Raw genomic sequence first — 20,678 nt, 5'->3', positions numbered from 1 at the left:
CCCCCGCCCCGCAGTCAGTGAATAATGAATCCCCTCCGTCCTCACAATGAGGTATCAAGTAGAAACCTGATCTCGAAGTGACTTTCCTAGAGAAGGACAACCCCACAGCCCCATTTCCCTCTCCTTGTGGTTACATGGCGATGCTGTATTCATTGCCCCTAGTTAGTGAACGTGCTGGATGGCAGGGGAAATTAATGCAGCTGCTATTCCAAGCATCCTTCCCCAACTATGTGTCAGTAAAATTACACGGTTGCCAAGCGGTGTGCAAAAAAAGGGGCAATATTTCAGATCAGTGGAGACATAGCCAAGTGTAGTAATACTTTTAAAATATTTTTATATAGATATTCTTCTGCACTTGCTAGGAAATGTTTCATGATAAAGCAGCCTGTGGAGCTGGAGCAGAACGTGCGCTGCAGATAGGTTAACTGCAGGCACCCAGCGACTTGGTCAGTAGCTGTTTCGGGTGGGTGTGAATGAGTCCAGATGAGGACACATCCTTTGGGGTGGTACTGTTTCGTTAATGCTGCCTTACCAGAACTGGTCCAGTGCAGATACCTGGGCTGATGCCTTTCCAGCAAAAACCTAAATTTGCAACCTTATGGTTGCAAGACTGTATTTAGTGTATGAGAACTATGAAATCAGTGCACCCACTGCGTGTTTGTGGGCATTGTTCAAATGACCATCCTATGGGCTTATTTAGATGGGACATGAGGGGCATCCACTTGCCTTTGTAGTGAGCAGTCTTGCTGTCTCTGAGACACTGCACAGCAGTTTTCCAGGGAGCTAGGTTGTGCAGCAGCAGCACAGCTCCACAAAAGGCTAGCTGAAAGTTTAAGAGGTACATGCTCTCCCCACCCTTGTTCCTTTCTTCCAAGCTCCTCTCACTTCCTTCTCAATCCCAAATGCTTGTTTGAATGAGCATACATTACACAAGTTCTGCGTTGCCTTCTTGCAGCTCCAAACAGGCTTATGAGCAAACAACAAAAATCCTGTTGTGCTGCATGAGTGTGTCCTCCCTTTAATGGTATGAACTGCTCTGTGTCCTTTAAAATATCTCCCTTTGTTGCAGCCACAAAACACGTGCTAGAATTTAAGCTTTGCAAAGTGCCGTCAATTTGCCTCTGACCTCCCGCTCACAGCCCGCCAGGCCTTAGGAGCCTGTAAGTTATTTTCTTTTCTTGCCCCCCCCCCCCTTTTTTTTTTCTTTTTTTCCCTTTTTTCCCTACAAGTGGCAGCCTAAATCCCAAGCTGAAAGCGAATCGCTGCTGCTGGCTGCCCTCCAGCATTCCTCGCGGAGCGAGTCAGGATCTGGAATGTCAGAAGGCAGTGGCGGGGAGGGCCCGGAGAAGCCTGCGCGTGGGTAACGGGCCCGGGAGGAGGAGGACAGAACAAAACACAACTTCATCTGGACTGCCCCTTTCCAAACCAGCGTTTGTTCCTGATTTATGCTTTCGCGTTTCGCTTAAAGCATGCAACTCTGCGCAGTGACGGCAGAAAGCTTACAGCAGCGCTCTGGAGCAAAACAGGTTTTGGTTTTCTTTTCTTTTCTTTTTTTTTTTTTTTCCCCAAAAGCTTCGTGTCTAGATAAATCCAGCCAGTTTTCCTGCTCTCTCTCTTGAGCTGGGAGTTTTTTGCCTCCTGCAGTTTTGGGGGGAGATTGCTCTGGTCCTGTGGCATACGCTCTGGACGAGGGGAAATGTCCTTTTGCGGAGAAGTCAGGATGGGGCCCAGCCGTTGAGATTGGCACGGAGCAACGCCCCGCGCTGGAGCACAGCGAGTCCTTGACACTTTCTCCTCTTCTTCTCGGACAAGAAACATTGTGGAGCCTCAGCTCTCCCTGCAGCAGATTAATGCCTAAAATTATACACCCTAAACAGCAGGGTTTAATTACCAGAGCTGTGAATAGTTTAATTAGTTTGTTCTGACCTTGGAAGAAGGACCTGCCCAGCACCGTCGAGCGACAGGAGAGCAAGACTTGTATTGCTTCTCAAAGACACCCAGCCCGTGAGGCCATGTCGTCTTTGTACACCAGGAGTAAAGAATATACTCGCAGCAGGAAGGCTCAGTCAGATTCTCCCCCGTCCTCTCCTTCCCCGATCGCAAAGACGCTCAGAGTAAGCAGCTTTTTCCTTTCTGTATTACACAGAGACCTGCTGGGCACATGCTCTGAGCAGAGACTGGTGGTGGTGGTTTGTTGTCTTACCCTTGGAGACCTGTGTCTGTGGTTTGCTTTGGAAAGAGGATGATTTAAATGAAACTTGGGAAGGTGCCTCTGCAGCAACAGGTTTTAAGCAAGCTGCCAGAGCCCTTGCACTGGGATTATTTGCATTAACAGCTGTAGGGAGTTGCTGTGATGGTAGCTTCCCCCCTATCCTGCTTTTCACAGAAACATCACTCTCTTGGTAGGCTATTGCTGGACAAAAACCTCACTGATGAAAATGAGGCAAAACCTGACCAGCTTGTTAAACTGCACTCTTTCCATAAATGCTTTGCTATTGCTGGAGAAACAAGGTTTGCTATCCAGCTTTCACCCTTGGGGCTGTGCTGACCTGTGGTATAGTTTAATAATTTCAACAACAACAAAAAAATGAAGAAAACCACCTGTAGCAGGAGGCAAGTCAAGGTAGTTAACTAGTCCTCCCCAAACCAGAGCTGGTGTGCCCATCTACCAAGGTGTTTGAAAGTTGGGAACATTTTGTAACATTATTGCTAATAGCTCTGGAATCATGTGAGAGGCTGTCATGAAAGTCTCTGGGTCCATATCGTTATACGGGCAGTCTCTCCGCCGTCAAGAAATATTATCATGCCGGTGTCAAAGCCTGGGGGAATTAGTTTTAAAAAAGCAGGCTAATTTTAGATGTAAGATTTAAATTAATCTGAGCACTGGTGTTTGCTCAAATCTGATATGCTTTGTCTGCTCCTTTTGAAGTGACAGATCCTGGTCAGGAAAAAGTATTGCCCGAAATACGTAAAAAGGGTTTTAACCTGCTGCCTAGTATTAATGGAAGCAGTCCCTGACCTCTGGAACTTCAGCCTCAATGGTTTTCCTGGCTGCTGGTTGCCCCTGGGCTGTTAACTGTTTAACTCAGGGGTAGGAGTCTGTGCTTTCTTCCTGTCTGCATGTTGGGGTATCTCTGGGGAGGTTTTAGATAATCTAAAACTATCTCCTGTGTACTTAGATGGACTTTCTTCATCAGTTTTTACAGCTGTGCTTACCATTCCTCAGTAAATTGCCACAGTATTGATAACCAGCTTAACAGCAGGTGGGAAACCTTTCAAATGTGCTCTTACTCATAGAGTAAAGCTGAAAATGTTTTAATTTCTTTCAAAACTCATGTTTTTTAAGATCAGTTGTGTTCAGTGTACACAGACTGACTCATTTTCCTCCCTTGTGTGTCTAGGCATATAAACAGGTGACAAACATCTTGCAAGAGCTGTCACTGCTGTGTTCATGGTGCATGCCTGTCTGCTTTGATGCAAACAGGAGGTGCCGGTTTTCTCTGTCCATAGCCATGATGGGATTGCAGGCTCTTGGGGGGCCCCACAGGTGTTGGAGGAGGTGGTGGGAGCTCTCAGGTGGGTCAGAGGCAGCAGGTGGGTACAGAAAGGTGCCGAGTAGGAATCGGAGGGCCTGGAGAAGAGCTTCCCTCAACTTGTGATGGCAGTGGGATTTCAGTGAAAGCAAGCGTGAGCACAGAAATCTTGGCGGTTCTTGCAGCAGTAATGGTAATGCCAGCTGTGGCTCCAGAGTATCGACGTGGGAGAAGCCAGACCCGGAGAGTCAGTGTAGGAAATAATGGCTAATTAGGGAAGGATTTACTTGGGGCTAAAACAAAATATCTGAGTTAACTATTTCTCCAAGGGAACGTAATTCTGCCACAAGCAAGAGAAATAATGGAGTGTGGTTTTCTATGGATTTGTCCCATGTGTGTATTCCCCCCACCTGCTCTCCCATGCCCACAGTAACAGCAGCCCTTGCTGCAGGGTGCCACTAGTCTTAATAAAGCAGGTAGGAATGTGCTATCTTGGAGTCTTTCATCTTTCCATCCAGTCAAGATTGATACCAGCAGACCTGTGGACTCTAAACGTTCCCAGCTGAGCAGGGGTGCGAAAACACATGAGCAGTCCAGGAGCCTCACACAGGGTACAGACATGGAAAAAACCTCTTAGAGAACCAGACAAAGCAAAGAAGGTTTTACTTATTAAGGTACCAGTGCCAAAGATCTGCATTCAAATGTCATTTGCAAAGCAGTTTCCTATGGCATTCCCTGCTGCTCTTGCCATGCTGCTTGTAATGCTTCTCCTTAGGTGTTATGATAATACTGCACGTGTTTTTTTCCACCTTTAATTGATAGGATCTCCCCAAATGCACAGCTGAGAAGGGTGAGCACGTTGCAGTGAACTCATACAAGTCATAAGAAAGGCAATATCCTTGAATAGGGCATGGGAGCAAAAGGCAGGCAGAGGAGGTTCTAGTGAGAGCAGGGTGTTAGTGTATGACCACCTCCATGTGCAAGGTCGGCACTGTCCTATTGCCGCTGAACCTCCGCAAGCTAAAATACTTAATTTCTTGTGTCACAACAGAGCAGTCCAGAATTACAGTCACCGATACAGAAATAGCCAAGTAAATCCTGTTAAATCATGCAGGGTAAACGTTGCTACCTCCACCTTTTCAGTTGCTTTAGTGAGGATGTTGCTAGAAAGTAGAAACTCAAATCCCTTTGAAATAATTCAGATCGTCCCGTTATTTGGCAAAAAATTCCATTTTTGTGGCAGTGGGTACCTTTTCATCACAAGTTTTGCACCATACTGTTTTAGCTTGAGGTTTCTCTTCCTCAGAAAAATATTATTCACGTAGTCAGTTCCAAGGATATAACAGGCAACCCATGGTATGAAACCTATCGTGCATAAATAAGCAAATAAATGGCAGGATTGGAAGGACAGGGGTGAAGGCAAGGACTGAATTGTCGTCTTTTTTTTTTTTAAATCCTATTTATGCTGGGCCAGTTGTTTTTTTTTTCATAGGAAATACCCTGTAGTTTGTGTTTAGACGCATCCATCTGTTTCTTGTGGTACTTCATAACCCTTGCATTTGTCCATGGGATATCGGTTAGATAGGAAAACGAAAGCTAAGGAGAATGCACGCTCCCAACTTACTGCACAGACTGTAATTGCAGCTTTTCAGTTGTTTCCCACCGCTTTGTCAACCAACCTTCCTTTCTTTTACAGACTGCTCCTTCTTGTCTTGTCATCTGATATTTTTTGCTGTATAAAAGACCATCAAAACTTAAAAGCCTCGTCAGCATGCATGTGTGCTGTTTGTTCAATAGTGGCTGCATCCCTCTGGCTGCCATCACTTGATGGTTGTTACTCGCTTCTTGAGAGACTCTACATAATTCTTATTGTTCTGGCCATATTCATAGTTTCACTACAAGGCTTTTTCCCTCTGATGTTAGATAGCTCCCTCATTAAGCCACCTTCACTGTTTATTACCTGAGCTTTCCAGCCGAATTTTGTCAGTAAGGGATCAGCAATAAAGTTTTAAGTATACTCAGTGGTCTGTACTGATTGATTTTACTCTGCCTTTCACTGGAGTATCTGAAGAAGCTGCACTAAGTGGTATGCGAGATGCGAGAGCATCGCCTTGTATGGGCCATATGTTTTCACCCAGTCACTTAATAGTAATACTTAAGCGTAAAAAGCAATGGTTTCCAAATTGCCGTCTGTTAGCCAGCCTCCAAACCAAGGCTGCGGTTGCTCTAAGCAGTGATTACCATGGCAGCAAATACTTCTAATCTGGGTGCGATTATACATGATGTGGACATGTATGTCTAGAATGCAAAGCAAATCTTAAAGGAAAAAAAGCTAATGCACAAAAATGTTAGCTGTTTGAGCTGCAGATGCTTGACATGCAAATAAAACTAGCATGGTTTGGATATTAATATGTAAATAATGATATAAAATCTTAGAGGTCTGGTAATGTGACCAAACCAGACTTCTTTTAATCAGTGAGAGATGTCCAAACGTGCTGAGAGTTTGGTAGAAATGCCTGATTGGATTGCAGCCTTCATAGAGTTTTGGGTATAAATGTCTCTTGACAGTCAGTTTTCACTCCATGAGTGCTTTTGCAACAAGTTTTATCCTGTTTCAGATATTCATGGTAACAGGTTTATTCTCACATTAGGTAGACCTATATGAATCATTTGGCTTGCTGTGCTGACACTGCAAATGCGTTAGAGAATAAAGAGTGTTATGAAAACATTTCTCCAGAAAACTTTATCTTCCTAGGTTTCCATTTCATGGCTTGGGCTTGTTCTAGTTGTGATAAAAATGACGCTGCATAAATTGAAATGGGGTCAAATAAGTTGTCTCATGACATTTTCTATCTAATTTCTGGATTGCTGACTAGTTACGCAGTATTTGTGGAAATTATTACCTCCTTTCCCATTAGCCAACAAAAAATGTGGGATACTGAAACTTGAACTTTAGGGCAGTTACCCTTAGTCTGTGTTCTTCAGCACCTTGATTTCTTTCTCACTGGTTATTTCTCAAGCATCGTGTTCCTTAGATGGGTATCAGTAAGAAATCCTTCTGGATTCTGTTTATTCTCTGGGGTTTTTTTAATTTTTGTCTATGAATGGAAGCATATCAGGAACTTCTAGTCATTCTTAGGGTACCACCCATTAGATGTTCCCTGCTGTGACTCAGTAGCCAGACTCCTCTCCTGTCAGTGGCTTCATGTGGGTGTATAAATAAAATGGGTCAGGACATAGGCTCTGACCCATGGGTAAGTGGCTTGTGTGCCTGCAGCTGAACTTTCTTCTTCAGCTTTCCTCCCTTCTGAGGAACAGAGTGAATTGATCCAAGCCAAAGCCATAGCAGGGGTTCTGTTAACTATTAAAGGGTCTGAATGGTCATGGATGATTCAGAAAGAAGCACACAGTGTAATACTACAACCTCATTTAAAACTCCTATTTTGACCTTCTACCGCTTGGTCAGTGACGGGTGCCTTTGAAGAAGCTGGTTAAGCAGGCACAGAGCAGTCAGTTGGGATAGCTCAGCTTTTGAAACCATTGCCCATTGCAGGCCAAGGAGGCCAGAAGGTCAGAGGACAACTGGAGGTTGCACCAGCCCAGGGCATCAGCCTGGACTGTAAAAGGGTTGAAGGGAGAAGGAGAAAGAAGATAACTTTAATTTGGGTCAGCTCGTGGTACAGCCACAAAACCAAGCATGTTGGCACAACTGAGATGGGGAGGTGCTGTGGGATGGGAACGAGTGGCCACATCCAGTGATGGGGAGAGCAGATGGAGACTCTATAGGCAGCAAACCACTTCAAACTGCTGAACTGGAAACCAATGTTTACTTCAGTTGCAGGACCCCATTATAGTTTTGTTTTTCATAAAATGAATACAAACCCATAGAAATCAGGGCTAGAAGAGACTCAGAGCTCAATACATCCATTTTCCCAGGGTACCACAGCTGTACCTATGCTGTTCCTGACAGATGTGTCTTGTGCTTGCAGAATTCCACCACTGGAGATGGTGCCTCATGCACTGGAGCTGCAACTGGTGGTCAAAGAAAAATATATGGACCTTGGGGAATTGTTAGGTGGTTGTTGGTTTGGAGGTTTTTGTTGTTGTTGCTATTTGTTTGTTTGTTTTTTACAATGAATTGTGAATTCTTTTTAATGATCCTAAATTGCTGAGGTTACTATTGCAGTTCAGTGGAGCAGAGGTCCTCAAATAGGTGAGAGTAGCTCCAGGTTCAGATCACTGACTGGCAGCTGGTCTGGAGCTATTTTAGGCTGAAACAAATGATGGGGGAGAGAGAGACAGTATAAACTGTCCTAATTCTAAAAGTGCAAGATGCTTTGTGTGATACAGATGGGTCAGCGTACCTAAACCAGCCCTAGACACTTTTCCATGCAAGCACCAGCTGCAGCCGTAGCAGCTGTCAAAGGGATGCCATGGGGCTGCAGGCTGGAGGAGGTGTTCACCAGGTATTGGAGCATGTTTCACACCAAAAAGTTGGCAGGTTGGCTTTAGGCAGCTTGAATTCTGGCCAGTGGCCAGATAGGTATTTAAATACCTGATGATAAAACCTGAAGATGTCCCGCGAGAGCATTTGCAGGGGCAAGGAAGATGTTGCCTACAGCCCTGTGGCATTCACATATTGAAGAAATTTAGGAGCAGAAATCTTCTCTTCCTTTGGCACTTGGCTGTTTGGCTTTTACTTCCTCGTGTCTGGAGATTTTTGTCTAACATCATGTCGCTTTGCAAAATTAAATTTTTCACCAATAAAATTTGATCCCTTAGAAAAGAAGGAAAAAAAAAAAAAGGCAACAAACCTGTGTTTCTGAATTGTGGCCTTTACCAAATTAAAACACAATTCAGCTTGACATTTTATATGGTGAGTTTTATCCCCAAGAGATGGCAGTAATAAATTACAGCTGCTGCAAAGCCAGCGGGCCATGTGAGAGGTGTGGGGAACTGAGGCACAGGCTGGCAATCACACAAACCAGTGTACAACTGCAGAACGTTTAGATGTGTTCGGGATGGCAGAAGATGTGGTCATCAGTCCCTTACAGCTGTATGTATTTGTTTCTGATTAAATATGTGCTATAGCCGTACTGAAAATGATGTGATCTGTTGCAGCCAGCTGCCAAAGCCACTATTCCATCTTGGAGAGCCTTTTAGTATTATGCTTCAGTAACAGCAGTTTTTATTAAGCAAAGTTTATTGATTTATATTTTGTGAAAACATATTTTGCATCAGGCTTTTGGGAGTTGGAGGTTATATGGAGGTGGTTTGGCTACAGTGGATTATTAATCATATCAATGGGATTTTGTAATCCTCGCATTTGCACAAATGCAAACTTGAGTTGGAAGGCAGCACTATTCATCACGTCAGCTGTAGCTAACAGAACGCTGTAGCAAACTACAGTTCTCAGGTCAGCAGAGCAGCTTTCCGAGGGAGGCAATGACCTCGAAAAACTATATCAGAAGTAGAGTTCAGCCAGACCTTCTAATTATTCTGCACCCACTGGAAAACCAAACTTGACTCCTGCTATACCTGACTTGAAAGGCAGATGTGGTTTGAGGGGAACACCGATCTGAATTGTACCCAATGGGGATGGGTCTGAGGTATACCAGACAGCCTTCGTCATTGCTTTTCCTCCTTCCAGCTCAGCTCTTGCTGTGCCAGCTCCAGGAGGACTTCTGCCTGCAGCAACAGGACACGCTGGGGGGGGTTGTCCTTTTTACAGCTGCCCTGCATCAGTGCAGCCAAACATTTAAACCTATGGAGGTGTAGGAGCAGCAGAGCTACGTAACTGCAGGAACGTGGTGGCTTTTGCATATAAGAGGGAAAGAACTGGCCCCAAAAGCAGCTGGCTTTATTTTACATTTAATTTCTAAAACAAACAGGACTCATCAGGAGGATATTTGCCAATGCAAAAATAAAATTTGAGGGGTTCCTAAAACTTCCCCTTTTGATTAAGAAAAGGGAGGACAGCAGGGCTGGAGCTGTGCTCTGAGATCTTGTTAAATGGTGGTTATTTAATCATAAGTGTTGATCAGGATCTCTGAGACAAAACACACCAAAATAAATTCCTTGAGAACTATCTTAAAATAGTGCACATTTTCCTGAGGTTGGCCAGTGGAGATAAAGAAGCATAAAATGTTCCCAAAGCATCTATTTTTTTCTTCTTTTTTTTTTTTTTTTTGAAAAAATGTAAATAGTAGACTTTTTCTGCCTTTGCTGGGTAAGATCCCAGCCACAGAAGAATGCAATTGGAAGCAATTAGGCCAATTTCTGATTTGGCAAGAGCAGTGGCCAATCCCTCTTTTGGCACTGCATTTCAGGGCTGCATTTTATCTAAACCTTCCTTGAGGAATTTGGTTTTAATTATACTTTACTGAACTCCTAACAGCTGTAGAAGTTTGTGAGTTTTTAAGGGAAGGTTCCTGCCCTCCACAGTCCAAGACCATTTCTAAAATCAAAACTGTATGGCATTGCTGGCACTGTGCAGCATCCTGGCGGTCTGGGCAAGTAAAGCCACAGCCAGTACCTAGCTGTGCCTTTTCCTTGGGATTGGCCAATGTCAGCACGGTAAGAACTGGGGAGCTCAGAAGAAAGAAGCTTGCACAGGGAGGATCAGTCCAGTATGATGCTCTTGCGCTTTTTCTTGGGTCCCATCTCAGATGTCCTGTGTTTTGCCAGCTCACCTGGGTTGAATTGTCTCTAACCCTGTCCACGAGGGCTGGCAAGAATAGCTGAACCCTGCTGTCCTCCACCACCCCGAGCACTACCTGAATGTGCTGCCCACTGTGAGATGGATGGGAGGAAAGGTGATGTGATCTCTCGGGTGAGAGGTCTACGAGTTGATGATTACCAAAAACTTGCAAGCACACCTGCAAGTGCTCTGTGCTTTTAAGTTTTCATTTAAAAGTAATCCCCTTGGGTATCTCAGTGCTCTTGAGCAGGAGTGCTGGGGTCTTGGCTCAGTGCTGGCTGCCGTGCTGGTTTCTGAATCAGGACAGCCACTTCCAGAGCCTCACTTTTCCCTGGGGTCCTCCTCCCCCCGCCCCAAACCCTGCAGTGGTATGACCCTGTTTAGATTGTAGGAAGGATAATTTCACAACCCGATGCTTCCCTGGTTGTTAATGTTTCTAGTCAAACTTTTGATCCCAAGGGAAATGAAGAAGTCTGGGCAAAACTGACAGCGCTGTTCCAAATTTGCCAGGGGAAGAAAAAAAACCCAATGCATTCGTACAGTTGATACAGCAGTTTCTCAGCATCCTGTTATAAACTTAACAGATTGCACAGTATTCATTTAAGAAAAAATCAGGAAGGGAAAGCCATTTCTTGCACCAGCTTAGTCAAGTGTATATTTGGTGCCTCAGCTCTTGTTTCCCTCTGTTTGTACCCAACTTCTCTTTCCAGAAATGAAGGAGGGAGAGTTTTGTCCTTCACCTTCTGACTCTGACCTTGGAGTTTTCAGCTCTGGGATGGCATTTTCAAGCAGAACCTTCTTCATTACTTACATACGCAGCTCAGTGAGCCAGCTAACGCTGCAAAAGTTTAAATGAGTATTTTTGTGGTTTTTTTAAAGAAGGGGCAGTAAGTAAAGGAGAGGCAGTTGCTGAGCTGATGGTGCAGGTGCAGCTGGAAACATGTGGCAAGGGTTTCCAAGGGTGCTATGGCCAAATGCAGGGCAGAACTGAGGCAGAAAGAAGCTGTTTTCTACTGAAAATATTTCTCCAATGTGATATCCTAATGGCCTCTGAAAATGTTTGTCTGTCTTTGAGCAAATAGCAGGGATGTCTCAGTTAAGCGCCTAGTCCAGTGTTTGCATGTAGGGCTCACGCTTCCCCTCTCAGATACCTCCTGCGCTGCACAGCCACCTCCCAGGAGTATGAGATTTTAGTTGTTGTTTTAACTCACTTCCTTGGGCTTCAAAGCCTCTCTTTGTGCTAAGAACTGCTGCTTTCCATATCACCTCTTTTAGTTAGAGCCTTTTTTTGAAGGTGCAAAGTGGAACTTTTTTATTCAGGATTTTTTTCCCCCTCCTCCATCATTATTTTAAAAAAAAAAAAAAAACCAACAAAAAAACCACACATGAATAAGCTGCTCCTTGAAATATCAGCATAAACACTGGCCTTTGTGTAAAACCCATGAAAATATTTAGCCAGAAACTGATTTAAAACAAAATTAAATAAATCTTCTCTCCTTCCCTGAAGATAACAGCAAGTGGAAGAAGGATCTGCTGATGAAAACTGGTCTGCAACTTTCATTGTGGCAGGGACACTTCCAACAGCTGCTGTAACATTTCATTCAGGCTCTGCTTTCCAGACCTCAGCCTTTATCCAGTTCCTTTCAAATGTAATCATCTTTGTCTCAAAAATACCACTTTTAGCTGAAGGAACATGGAGGGAGGCACCTGAAAATTGAAGGGTGAGGGAAAGATGCCGGCTTTCCCAACAGCTGCAAACACAAAGATTTCCTGTAGCTGCATGCTGTTTCTGCAAGACACTGGAGTCGTTTTATGGCAGAGATGTACTTTAAATGAGCCTAAAGGGAGATAAAGTCACAGGAGGAGAAATCACTGAGTGCTAAGAAATATGCAGATTTTGGCCGGAGAACTCCCGGAGCTGCTGCATGCTTTGGGTGGCTGCAGGTCACTGCAGGATTGCTCTGCTCTAATGCTGGTAGCAGCGGCAGGAATGGTGCAGGTCCTCTCATCTCATCTAGTTCTTTTCTTCTCTTTAGAGACATAGAGACAATTGCAGTCTGAAACAATTCATCTCAGTATCCATCACAGGAAGGTTTTAAATACAATAAACATAGGGGCTTTCCCCTTTGCTGTTCCTAGCAGCTATGTTTAAAGTGATTCCTTTCTTATCCCACCTTTCCTTTGCAGAAGCACACCCCTTCTCTCTCTGTCTATGGAAATTATTAGTGTCTTTGGAGGAAAAAAAAAGAGACAAAAATTATTTTTCCCTCTTGCTGCAAGTGCACAGGCTGGCTTGGGGACCTGCTCAGATTTTGTGGCTTGGTTTCCACGTTGCCTTGCCCAGCTACATGTGGACTTCCTCAGCGCTGTTCAAATACATTAGCAGGTGTGTTTGTTGAAATAAATGCAAGCTTGATATTAAGTGGATTACTTGCCTAGCCATTTGTCATCATAAGAAAAGTCGTCACTGAAGGGGATTAGCATAAAGTGCACAAATAACTTTTACCAAGAGGCTTGTTAATCACTTCCTAATTCCCCTCTCCTGCTCAGTAAGGGAGATTGGGTCATTGGGCCAAAATTAAAAGGGAGCTGTCAGGCAGCTGAGGCAAATGTCAGAAGCTCAGCTAACAAAAGACCATGGAGACATCAGCCAGCATGTTTGCAGCTGAAAATGGGAAATCTTTCTAACAATAGCCTTGTGGCAGAGGCCAGCCACACGGAAACTGTTTCCCAACTTACTGGCTTTGAGCTTTGTACAGAGAGTGGCCCAAGCCAGGGCTGTCTGGACAAGCAGGCAGATGTCCCTGTGACAACAGCAGGCAGCTACTGTGTGTTTGGCCCCATGAGAAGCTTCTCAGACAGCATCCAACATCACTTATGGAAGTGCAGCAGGGCTTAGCTATGGTGGAAAGCCATCTCTTGTGTCCCTTGTTTCTCACCTGCATGATGCAAAGAAAGCTTTTGATTCATGAAGAGGGGGTTAAAGCAAATAAAATAATAAAGGGCTGAACCTGCTTCCATGGCTCAGGACCCATGCCAGCACCGGGATGGGCTCCTGGAGCGTTGGTGACCATCTTTACAGCATGGGGCTGGCACCCAGACCTGTCCCAGAAGCCTGTCTGAGGGTTGCCCTGCAGGCACAACTCTAGGGAGAACGTGCTAATTAATAGCAGGGCTTACTCGTCCTTTTGAGCTTTGCATTTAGCAGCTTTGGCTGAAGGTGTTGTCCATCCACAAGTCTTCAAATGTGCCAGGATTCTTCAGTTTGTTTCTTGTTTACTGGTCAAATCACTGCATTTCACGTCGGAGTTGCTGTGTTGCAGAGCAAGCGGAGATTGCAGATTCCTTGGGGAGGCTCCTGTCTTGAATCAGGGTTCAAGATGAGGGTTACATTAGGGGAGGCTGAATTAAAAACTTAAAAACTAGGTGTACGTAATACATCTGATAGGCAAAGGGCACGTTGCAGACAGGCTGGGCACAGTCCGTGCTGCTCTGGGACTTGACTCTGTGGGCCTCAGGCTTTGAGTGGAGAGATTGCGGGTCACTTATCTACCCTCCTTCTCCATGTAATGGGGTGACTTAATTCAGCTGTCTGCAGTGTGTGTGCTCCCAGATACCTGCCCAGTAATCAGAGGTATTGTCTGGGTGCCAGGGAGGAGCAGGAGGTCTGAAGTCTTCAAACACTGGCGTGCTGGACAGGCAGCAAATCTGCCACCCAGCAAGGCGTTTAGCACAAGATTTAGTGGTCTATCTCAGCAGCACAAACTCCAGCACAAGCATGTCTGGGCACTAAAAGCCTGACCCCTTGTCTTCTCTGTAATGTCCTTCTCATGTTGACTCTTGCACTTACTAAAAAGGATCTAGGGAAATAGCTGGTAGCGCCTGCAGGTGGTTTGTGCTTACTCAGAGAAATGATGCTGCTAATAAAACTAGTAGGGGAATATTGGGCATAATTTCCATTTCAAGGAACTGAAAAAGAGTTTGACTGCACCTTGAATTTAAGTAAATGTCTGCCAGACAAAGAGAAACCTTGCGGAGAAGGAGGTGGCAGGTGAGTGCGGTGTATCCTGCAGGACACCTATGCCATTACCATTTGATTTCTGCAATTGTGGGCTGCAGCAAAGGCAGGGTTGAGGACAGCACAGGGGTGATTTGGATGTTGATGGGAAAGAACCTAACACACACTTCAAACAACATATCTGCTCTTTTTGCTGGCGTAAGGCTTATCTCCTTTCCTTGTGCAGCTTCTACTGTGTATCATCTTGCCACAATGAAGCTTTTCTTCATGGGGGAAGTACTTGCCCATGGAGAAAAAGTACGGTTTGTGGTTTCCTGAAGTTCAACACAAATACGCAGCGAGCTCTGTGTGTCATGGTCCATTAATACTTCTCACCCACATCACGCATAGGACAGTGATCAAAGTCAGGAAGAATAACTGAATTTAAAAAGGGAAACGATAGATTAGTTTTGGTTCGAAGGAATGGATTTCAATTCTGGAAACAAGGATTTGAAGAACAAGGTTCAGTAGGGTTTAGGTTAGCAAAAGAAATTAAATCTGAAATACTTCAGAGAAGCTGAAGGAGTTGAAAAGATTCAGGCAGGGATTGGTGATTCCCAGTTTAGGTATGGAAAGCAGTGCTGTTTAGCTTGTGAGCTAGGTGCTGGTATTAGGGGTAGGAAATTGCTGCTGCGTGGTAGCTCTACAGTTCTTGAATTGAACCTTTAATTCTCCTCATTATTAATTCCCTTTTTCTTTCTTTTTTTTTCCTTCAGCATGAAAGACTTTCCAGGTAAGAATTTTATTCTTTGACATTTTTTATATTTAATGTTTATCAACAGCATGTTTTTGTATGGCTTTGGGGATTCCCTGTCCTTCAAATTAACAGCATAATCTGAAGCTAGTACTGGCCATTTGGTTCCTACCCTAGCTCAAGTGTTGAGCCACTTTGCTTTCATCCTTTGCTTCTCAAATTATTGAAAAGCTACTCTGCAGAGAAGAAAAACCCTCTGTGCCCTATTAGAAATGGAGCCCATTCCCACCATGGAGATGAGAGGTCCATGGGAAGTTACTGCCCATTTGGGGTCTGGGCTGATACCCACTGGATTTTTTCCAGTTTTTAAAATGATGATGGCTGCCTGGCCTTCAGCAGCAATGCCCTCCTGCGGGGTGGAGGGTGCTTTCAGCCATCCCAGCACCTGTGCTCTGCCACGGCCTCAAGTCCCGACTGGTCGGGCTCATACTGGCTGTCCCGAAGTAACAGCGGCTCCACGGTGCTAGACCTTCATTGTGTTTTAGGTTGGAAGCAGCTACGAACCCTACCACCAGTGACTCCTCCTACAGTGATCGTGCCTCCAGCCGCTCCAGTGCCTACACCCGGAGGGAGAACCGGTTAGCTGCCCTCAGCAGCAGAGCAGAAGAGGAGAGTAACAGGGACTATAAAAAAGTAGGATTTTTGTAAATGTATTATTGTCACTGCATGTACCTTAGGAGCTGCCTGTTGCTGCAGAAACCTGCACTGAGAGTCTTTGGAAAGAAAGAGAAAAAGGTTATTTTCATTTTCCCTGTTTCCATTGCTTTTGGGCATCACACCAGCCTTTTTCAAATGCATCAGCCCTTCAGAGGGTCAAAAAAAGACAAGGGGTGAAAGGACACCATGCAAAGTCAGTTATCTGGGGGGAGGGGGATTGAGGAGTCAGGCTGGAGGAATGCTGGGAGGAATTTGAAAGGAGCAAGGAAAGATACTGTTGAGTATGCCACCATGGCTGAAGCATGCATATCCCCACAGAATTTTTTGCTGATACAACAGTCCAGACTTATTTTTTCTATAATCTCTGAAACTTTCAGCGTAATCCTTGAAAGGCAGTAATATGGATTGCCATGCATATCTAGTATCAATGCAAAGACCATATGAAAAGTAAACAGATTAAGATGGCCTTGATTCTGAAATTACTGTAATGCTGAAAAGCCTTGCACAGTAAGCAGCACCCTACTCTTCTTCATGAACATGCCTGGCCAGAAGAGGCAGGCAGTATGCCCACTTTGTCCTCTTAGAGGGATGGAAATTCTGCTTGTTTGAAGGAAGTGAAGGGCAAAAATCCATTTTGGAGTGGCCTAAAATTGTCCTTCTTTCTCCTCCTCGTCAAACTAAAAGCACACAAGAGCAACTAGGGTGTGTTGTGTTGGGGAGCACAACAGAATCACAGGTTCAGATACATCCAGCCTACATAACTTAGTACTTTATTATGCTTGGTAGTTTACCTAAATTAAAAGCATCCCTTTTCTTTGCCCCTTGGCTGTGTTTAAACACCCTACAAAATTAAACAGCTGTTTTCTTATTTCATGTGAATTATGAAAATGCAGGTGAAGCATCCAGACTAGTTCTGTTTGCCCCTCTTCTAATATCCTGACATGGGGGGAGCAAAGCAAACCGCACAGCTGCCTCTGCTCAGTGCTGAGGACACGCGTCTGCTCAGTAGCGCGGCAGAACTGGGTCTGTGCAGCAGCCAAAGAGCAGCCTGGTTAATTTAAATCTTTTATTTCATATTTCAGTTATATGAAAGTGCCCTGTCTGAAAACCAAAAGCTGAAGTCAAAACTGCAAGAAGCCCAGCTTGAGCTGGCTGACATCAAATCAAAGTTGGAAAAAGCAACCCAGGTAAGGCAAAAACCAGCTCCTAGACTAGAGAAACTGAGCAGTGGCCCATGACAAGCCAGTGCATGTTCCAGCATGGGAAAGGATTTAGCTCTTGGGCGGGAAGGTGCTATAGGGGAAACTTACTTTTCACAGAAATAACTGTGAGTGATTCTGTAAAGACTGCTTCTTCTCTGGGCAAGTGCATCTGTAGGCTATCTAGGCCTTTGTGCAGCACCTTGTGAATGTGTCTCAGTTTTAATAGCTTTCTATTTTTAATTTACATAATAGCAGAAACAGGAGAAAACTTCTGACCGGTCCAGCATGCTGGAGATGGAGAAAAGGGTATGTGTCTCTGCTTTCTTCTGAGTTGCAATCTTTGCCTCGTGTTGCTCTGCAGGGCATAGTAATTTCTTGAAGGAAAGTGTTAATTAAAAGATAAGTTATATTTTTGCCTTGTGGAGCAGTGCACAGTGATAATTGTATCCTGACCTTTTCAGCATCTGAGATTTTTCTGCTCTCTTTGCAAATCAGCTTAGTTCTGATTTCCTTCTTTTATTACAGGAAACTGCAGACCGACGAATTGTATTGTATCGTGCTAAGAGACTGTTGGTCCATTATGCTTTAACATATTCTTGATCCTTATAAATAAAGACTGTTTTGGGGTGGTGGGGAGAACAAGGCAAAACACTAGCTGGGTGTCTATCTTGTCATTATACTTGAAATCTGAATGTTCGAATGCTCCTTCCTCTTAACTGAACAGTCAGATTCATTGCAGTAAGCTAAGCTGAACAGGCAGTGTCTAGCTGAATCTCTGCCTTAAGTGACCATAGCTTTGGTCAGATTGGAAGGGACACAAGTAGATCTGTAGTGCATCCCAGCAGAGTCAGCCAGGTTAGTCATGGCTTTGTCCCATCATTTCATGAAGACCTCTGAGTTTCCACAGCTGCAGCCCCTTTGTCCAGTTCCTAACTATCCTCATAGTGATTTTTTTTCTTTCCTTCTATCTTGTCAGAACCTCCCCTGCTTCAGCTGTTGGCCTTTACTACTCATTCTCCCACCATGTACCTCAGTGCTTAACTAGAGCTGGAGCCTGACTCCAGTTTCTCAGTAACGTCCACTTACATGCTGGAGGTTGCCTGAAGTGGAGGTTCCTCCTAAAGTGTTTCATCTCCTGAATTTTTAGGAGCTTTGCTGGATGGTTGAACCATGTGTTTAAATTTAATTCCTACCATGAAAGACCTTAATTATTTATGTGTAAACACCTCCCAGGATTTGCCAGATATAGTCTGGAGGAGGTGATGTTCAGGATCCCCACTTTGGACAGTTAGGCAGAGCACATCAGCCCTTAGTACAAGTGTGTGATATACCTACTGGCGCAGGTGCCAGGCTTTGACTGTTGAAGTTACCCAGGTTGCTGAAGCTGAGTTGATGCTCAGGCCATGGCACTGCCATGTAAGCTCAGCTGAGCATCTCTGCACCCCGAGACTGAGATTCTCAAAGCAGCAATCCGTGTGGGCCTGATTTCTAGGTGTGCTTAAAGCAGGCTGAGTGGGGTTATCAAACATGCAACCATCACTGTCATCTGAACATAACTGTAGGGGGAAGTCATGACACAAGTGGAGCTTTTCTTTTGGAAAAGAAAGAGAATGTGGTGGTCAGAGCACTTGCCCTGAGTGGATATCCCCAACCAGAGGGAGCTCACACCACGCATCCCATCTCCCACCCGTGTGATGCTTCCAAGCTGGGGCAATGTCCTGCATTGCTTTTGTTGAATTAGGATCATGATAGCCACAAATACAGGTTTCTGAGAGTTAGAGAGGAAAAAAGCACCCAACTGTTCTCAGTGAAAATGGCATTAACTGCTTCCAGGATGGCTTACTCATTTTGCACTCATGAATCCCTGGATAAAGTGTGCTGTGGACAAAAAAAAAAGTGACCCAGAACCTATCATCCACGGCCACACTCAAAAGCTGTGTTTTCCGCACTCTCTTGGCCTCATATTTCTTTGGAGAGGGCAAAGGAGCGGGGCAGAGAGTGTAAAGCCTGTTCCTGACCCATGTTTGCTGTTTTCTCCTGCTCAGTGCACTTTCCTGGGGCGGTTTGAGCCCTCTCATGTTGAAAAAGTCATTGGTGGTGTCCAGACGTCTCCCTAAAGGGCAAGGCAAGGGTACTAGCTGTCCACTGAGGGCACCACTAGTACTCACATGGCAGACCTACCTCTGTAGAAGTCCAAAATATACTGAAAGCAGTCAGCTTTACGGCTTTGAAGCCCTAAATCTTGGAGAAGCAGAATTTCCAGGCACCTTTCCCTGTTCACTGTTTCTTATTTGAGTTTTGTCATTGCCTCCTTTAGTGGGGTGCAGTTAAATCCATGGCTTCACCTACAGAGCTCAAAATCACATTACATCAGAAAGTCCTGAAAACTGGGATCACTAAAGGTGGGGGTTAGTTTCATTGAAGGAGTGTGAAGAGACCTCAGGATCTGCGGAAATGGGCCCAGCACATATTGCCTGCTGGTTTACCAGCTGCCCTGTCCCATCTGATCAGCTCCTGGTTGTAACCTGTGCATTGCTTTGAGATGCCTTTCAGTGAATGCTCCTACAGAAATACAAGACTCTTATTTTTCCTTAAAAGAAAATGTACTGTAAGTTTTTCTTCTAAATCCTTGTGACCATCTTTGTTATGAATCCTTGTAAACAGGAGAGGCGAGCCCTGGAGCGGAAACTGTCTGAAATGGAAGAGGAGATGAAGGTAGGAAATAATCTATTCACTCTGTCTATTCTGCTTTTTATGCTTTACATTAATGTCTTTGGGGATTGTCACCCAGGAGTAGGATATTAAAGGTGTACATGGGAAGGGACTTGTGTTACCTCTCCGCGTGTTCCTTTATGCAGCCAGAACTTACTTTAATGGCCATGTTCTCCAAACATGAAATACTAATAAAACTGTCCTATTATCATTCATCAAATTGCACCATATGTTTAATTTGTTATGTTGTTTGGTCTGAGAACTGTGAAAGCTGTTCTCCTTAAATGCTTTCCAAAACTAACCTTTTGTGGCATCGATGAGTTTCAGTGTGCTGATCCTCTGTGCTCTGAATAGTCTGCAGCCCAAGTTAAGCCGTTGTGGTTCTCTCCAGATGGGTAAGAAGACAAAGCTGGCTTTTGAGATCATGCACACTAGCCAGGAAAAAACACAGTGTTTGTATTTCTGTACTCCTTTCCTAAAGCATGTTACTGGAACGCTGTGTCAGTAAGTCAGCCTGCAGTAGATTTCAGCAAAGAGGAATTTGCATCCTGATGAAATATGCAGCATGGCTTACTGTCACGAGACATCCGCCACCGACTGCTCCTTCGCGTTTTCCTCTCTCTCGTGGCATTGCTTCAAAGGATGGTTCTCCTCCTGCCGTGGCTTGGATGCCCTGTGAGCATGGGCCTAGCAGGGAGCATTGCAGAGCAGGAAGCAGTGTGTTTTGCCACCTAAGTACACCTAAATCTTCACACTGATTTTGCAGCGTTACATCATTTTACACTATATTTTAATGCTCGTATTCACAGAATGCCCCCTTTTGCTCTGTGCCCTGCACTTTCATTCCCTTTGAGCCAGGTGGGATGACGCTACTTTAAGAAGGAAGGACCCAATCTGAGAGCTCTGAGCTCTCCCAGCACGGTGCGCTGATAGAAACGATTTCCTGCCACGCTGGAGGAGGTTCCAACTTTATGTTTCTATTTGAAGCTTCATATATTTACGGAGCACACATCTTTGAAAGGACCTATTGGCTTGTGCTGCATCTTCTACTGCAATAAGTAGC

At 44.7% G+C, this 20,678-nt stretch overlaps 1 protein-coding gene across 2 annotated transcripts in view; it reads left to right on the top strand.

Moving 5' to 3' along the window:
* PPP1R12B (protein phosphatase 1, regulatory subunit 12B) overlaps window positions 1-20,678 on the top strand; it is a 144,003-nt gene that overhangs the window by 114,455 nt on the left and 8,870 nt on the right. The window contains exons 1-6 of one of the 2 annotated variants that reach the window (XM_010584543.1): window positions 1,786-2,114; window positions 15,007-15,023; window positions 15,530-15,677; window positions 16,784-16,888; window positions 17,156-17,209; window positions 19,568-19,618. In XM_010584543.1, coding sequence (XP_010582845.1) covers window positions 2,013-2,114; window positions 15,007-15,023; window positions 15,530-15,677; window positions 16,784-16,888; window positions 17,156-17,209; window positions 19,568-19,618 — 477 coding nt within the window. In that variant the 5' untranslated portion in view covers window positions 1,786-2,012. Of the gene's footprint in view, window positions 1-1,785; window positions 2,115-15,006; window positions 15,024-15,529; window positions 15,678-16,783; window positions 16,889-17,155; window positions 17,210-19,567; window positions 19,619-20,678 lie in introns of those variants that run through there. The other variant, XM_010584542.1, reaches the window with a different exon arrangement.

This window comes from Haliaeetus leucocephalus, unplaced genomic scaffold, assembly GCF_000737465.1.
Source record: "Haliaeetus leucocephalus isolate CR32 unplaced genomic scaffold, Haliaeetus_leucocephalus-4.0 Scaffold1000, whole genome shotgun sequence".
NCBI lineage: Eukaryota > Metazoa > Chordata > Aves > Accipitriformes > Accipitridae > Haliaeetus > Haliaeetus leucocephalus.
Note: the sequence above shows the minus strand (reverse complement) of the source record. Positions and strands in the feature narration are given on the sequence as shown.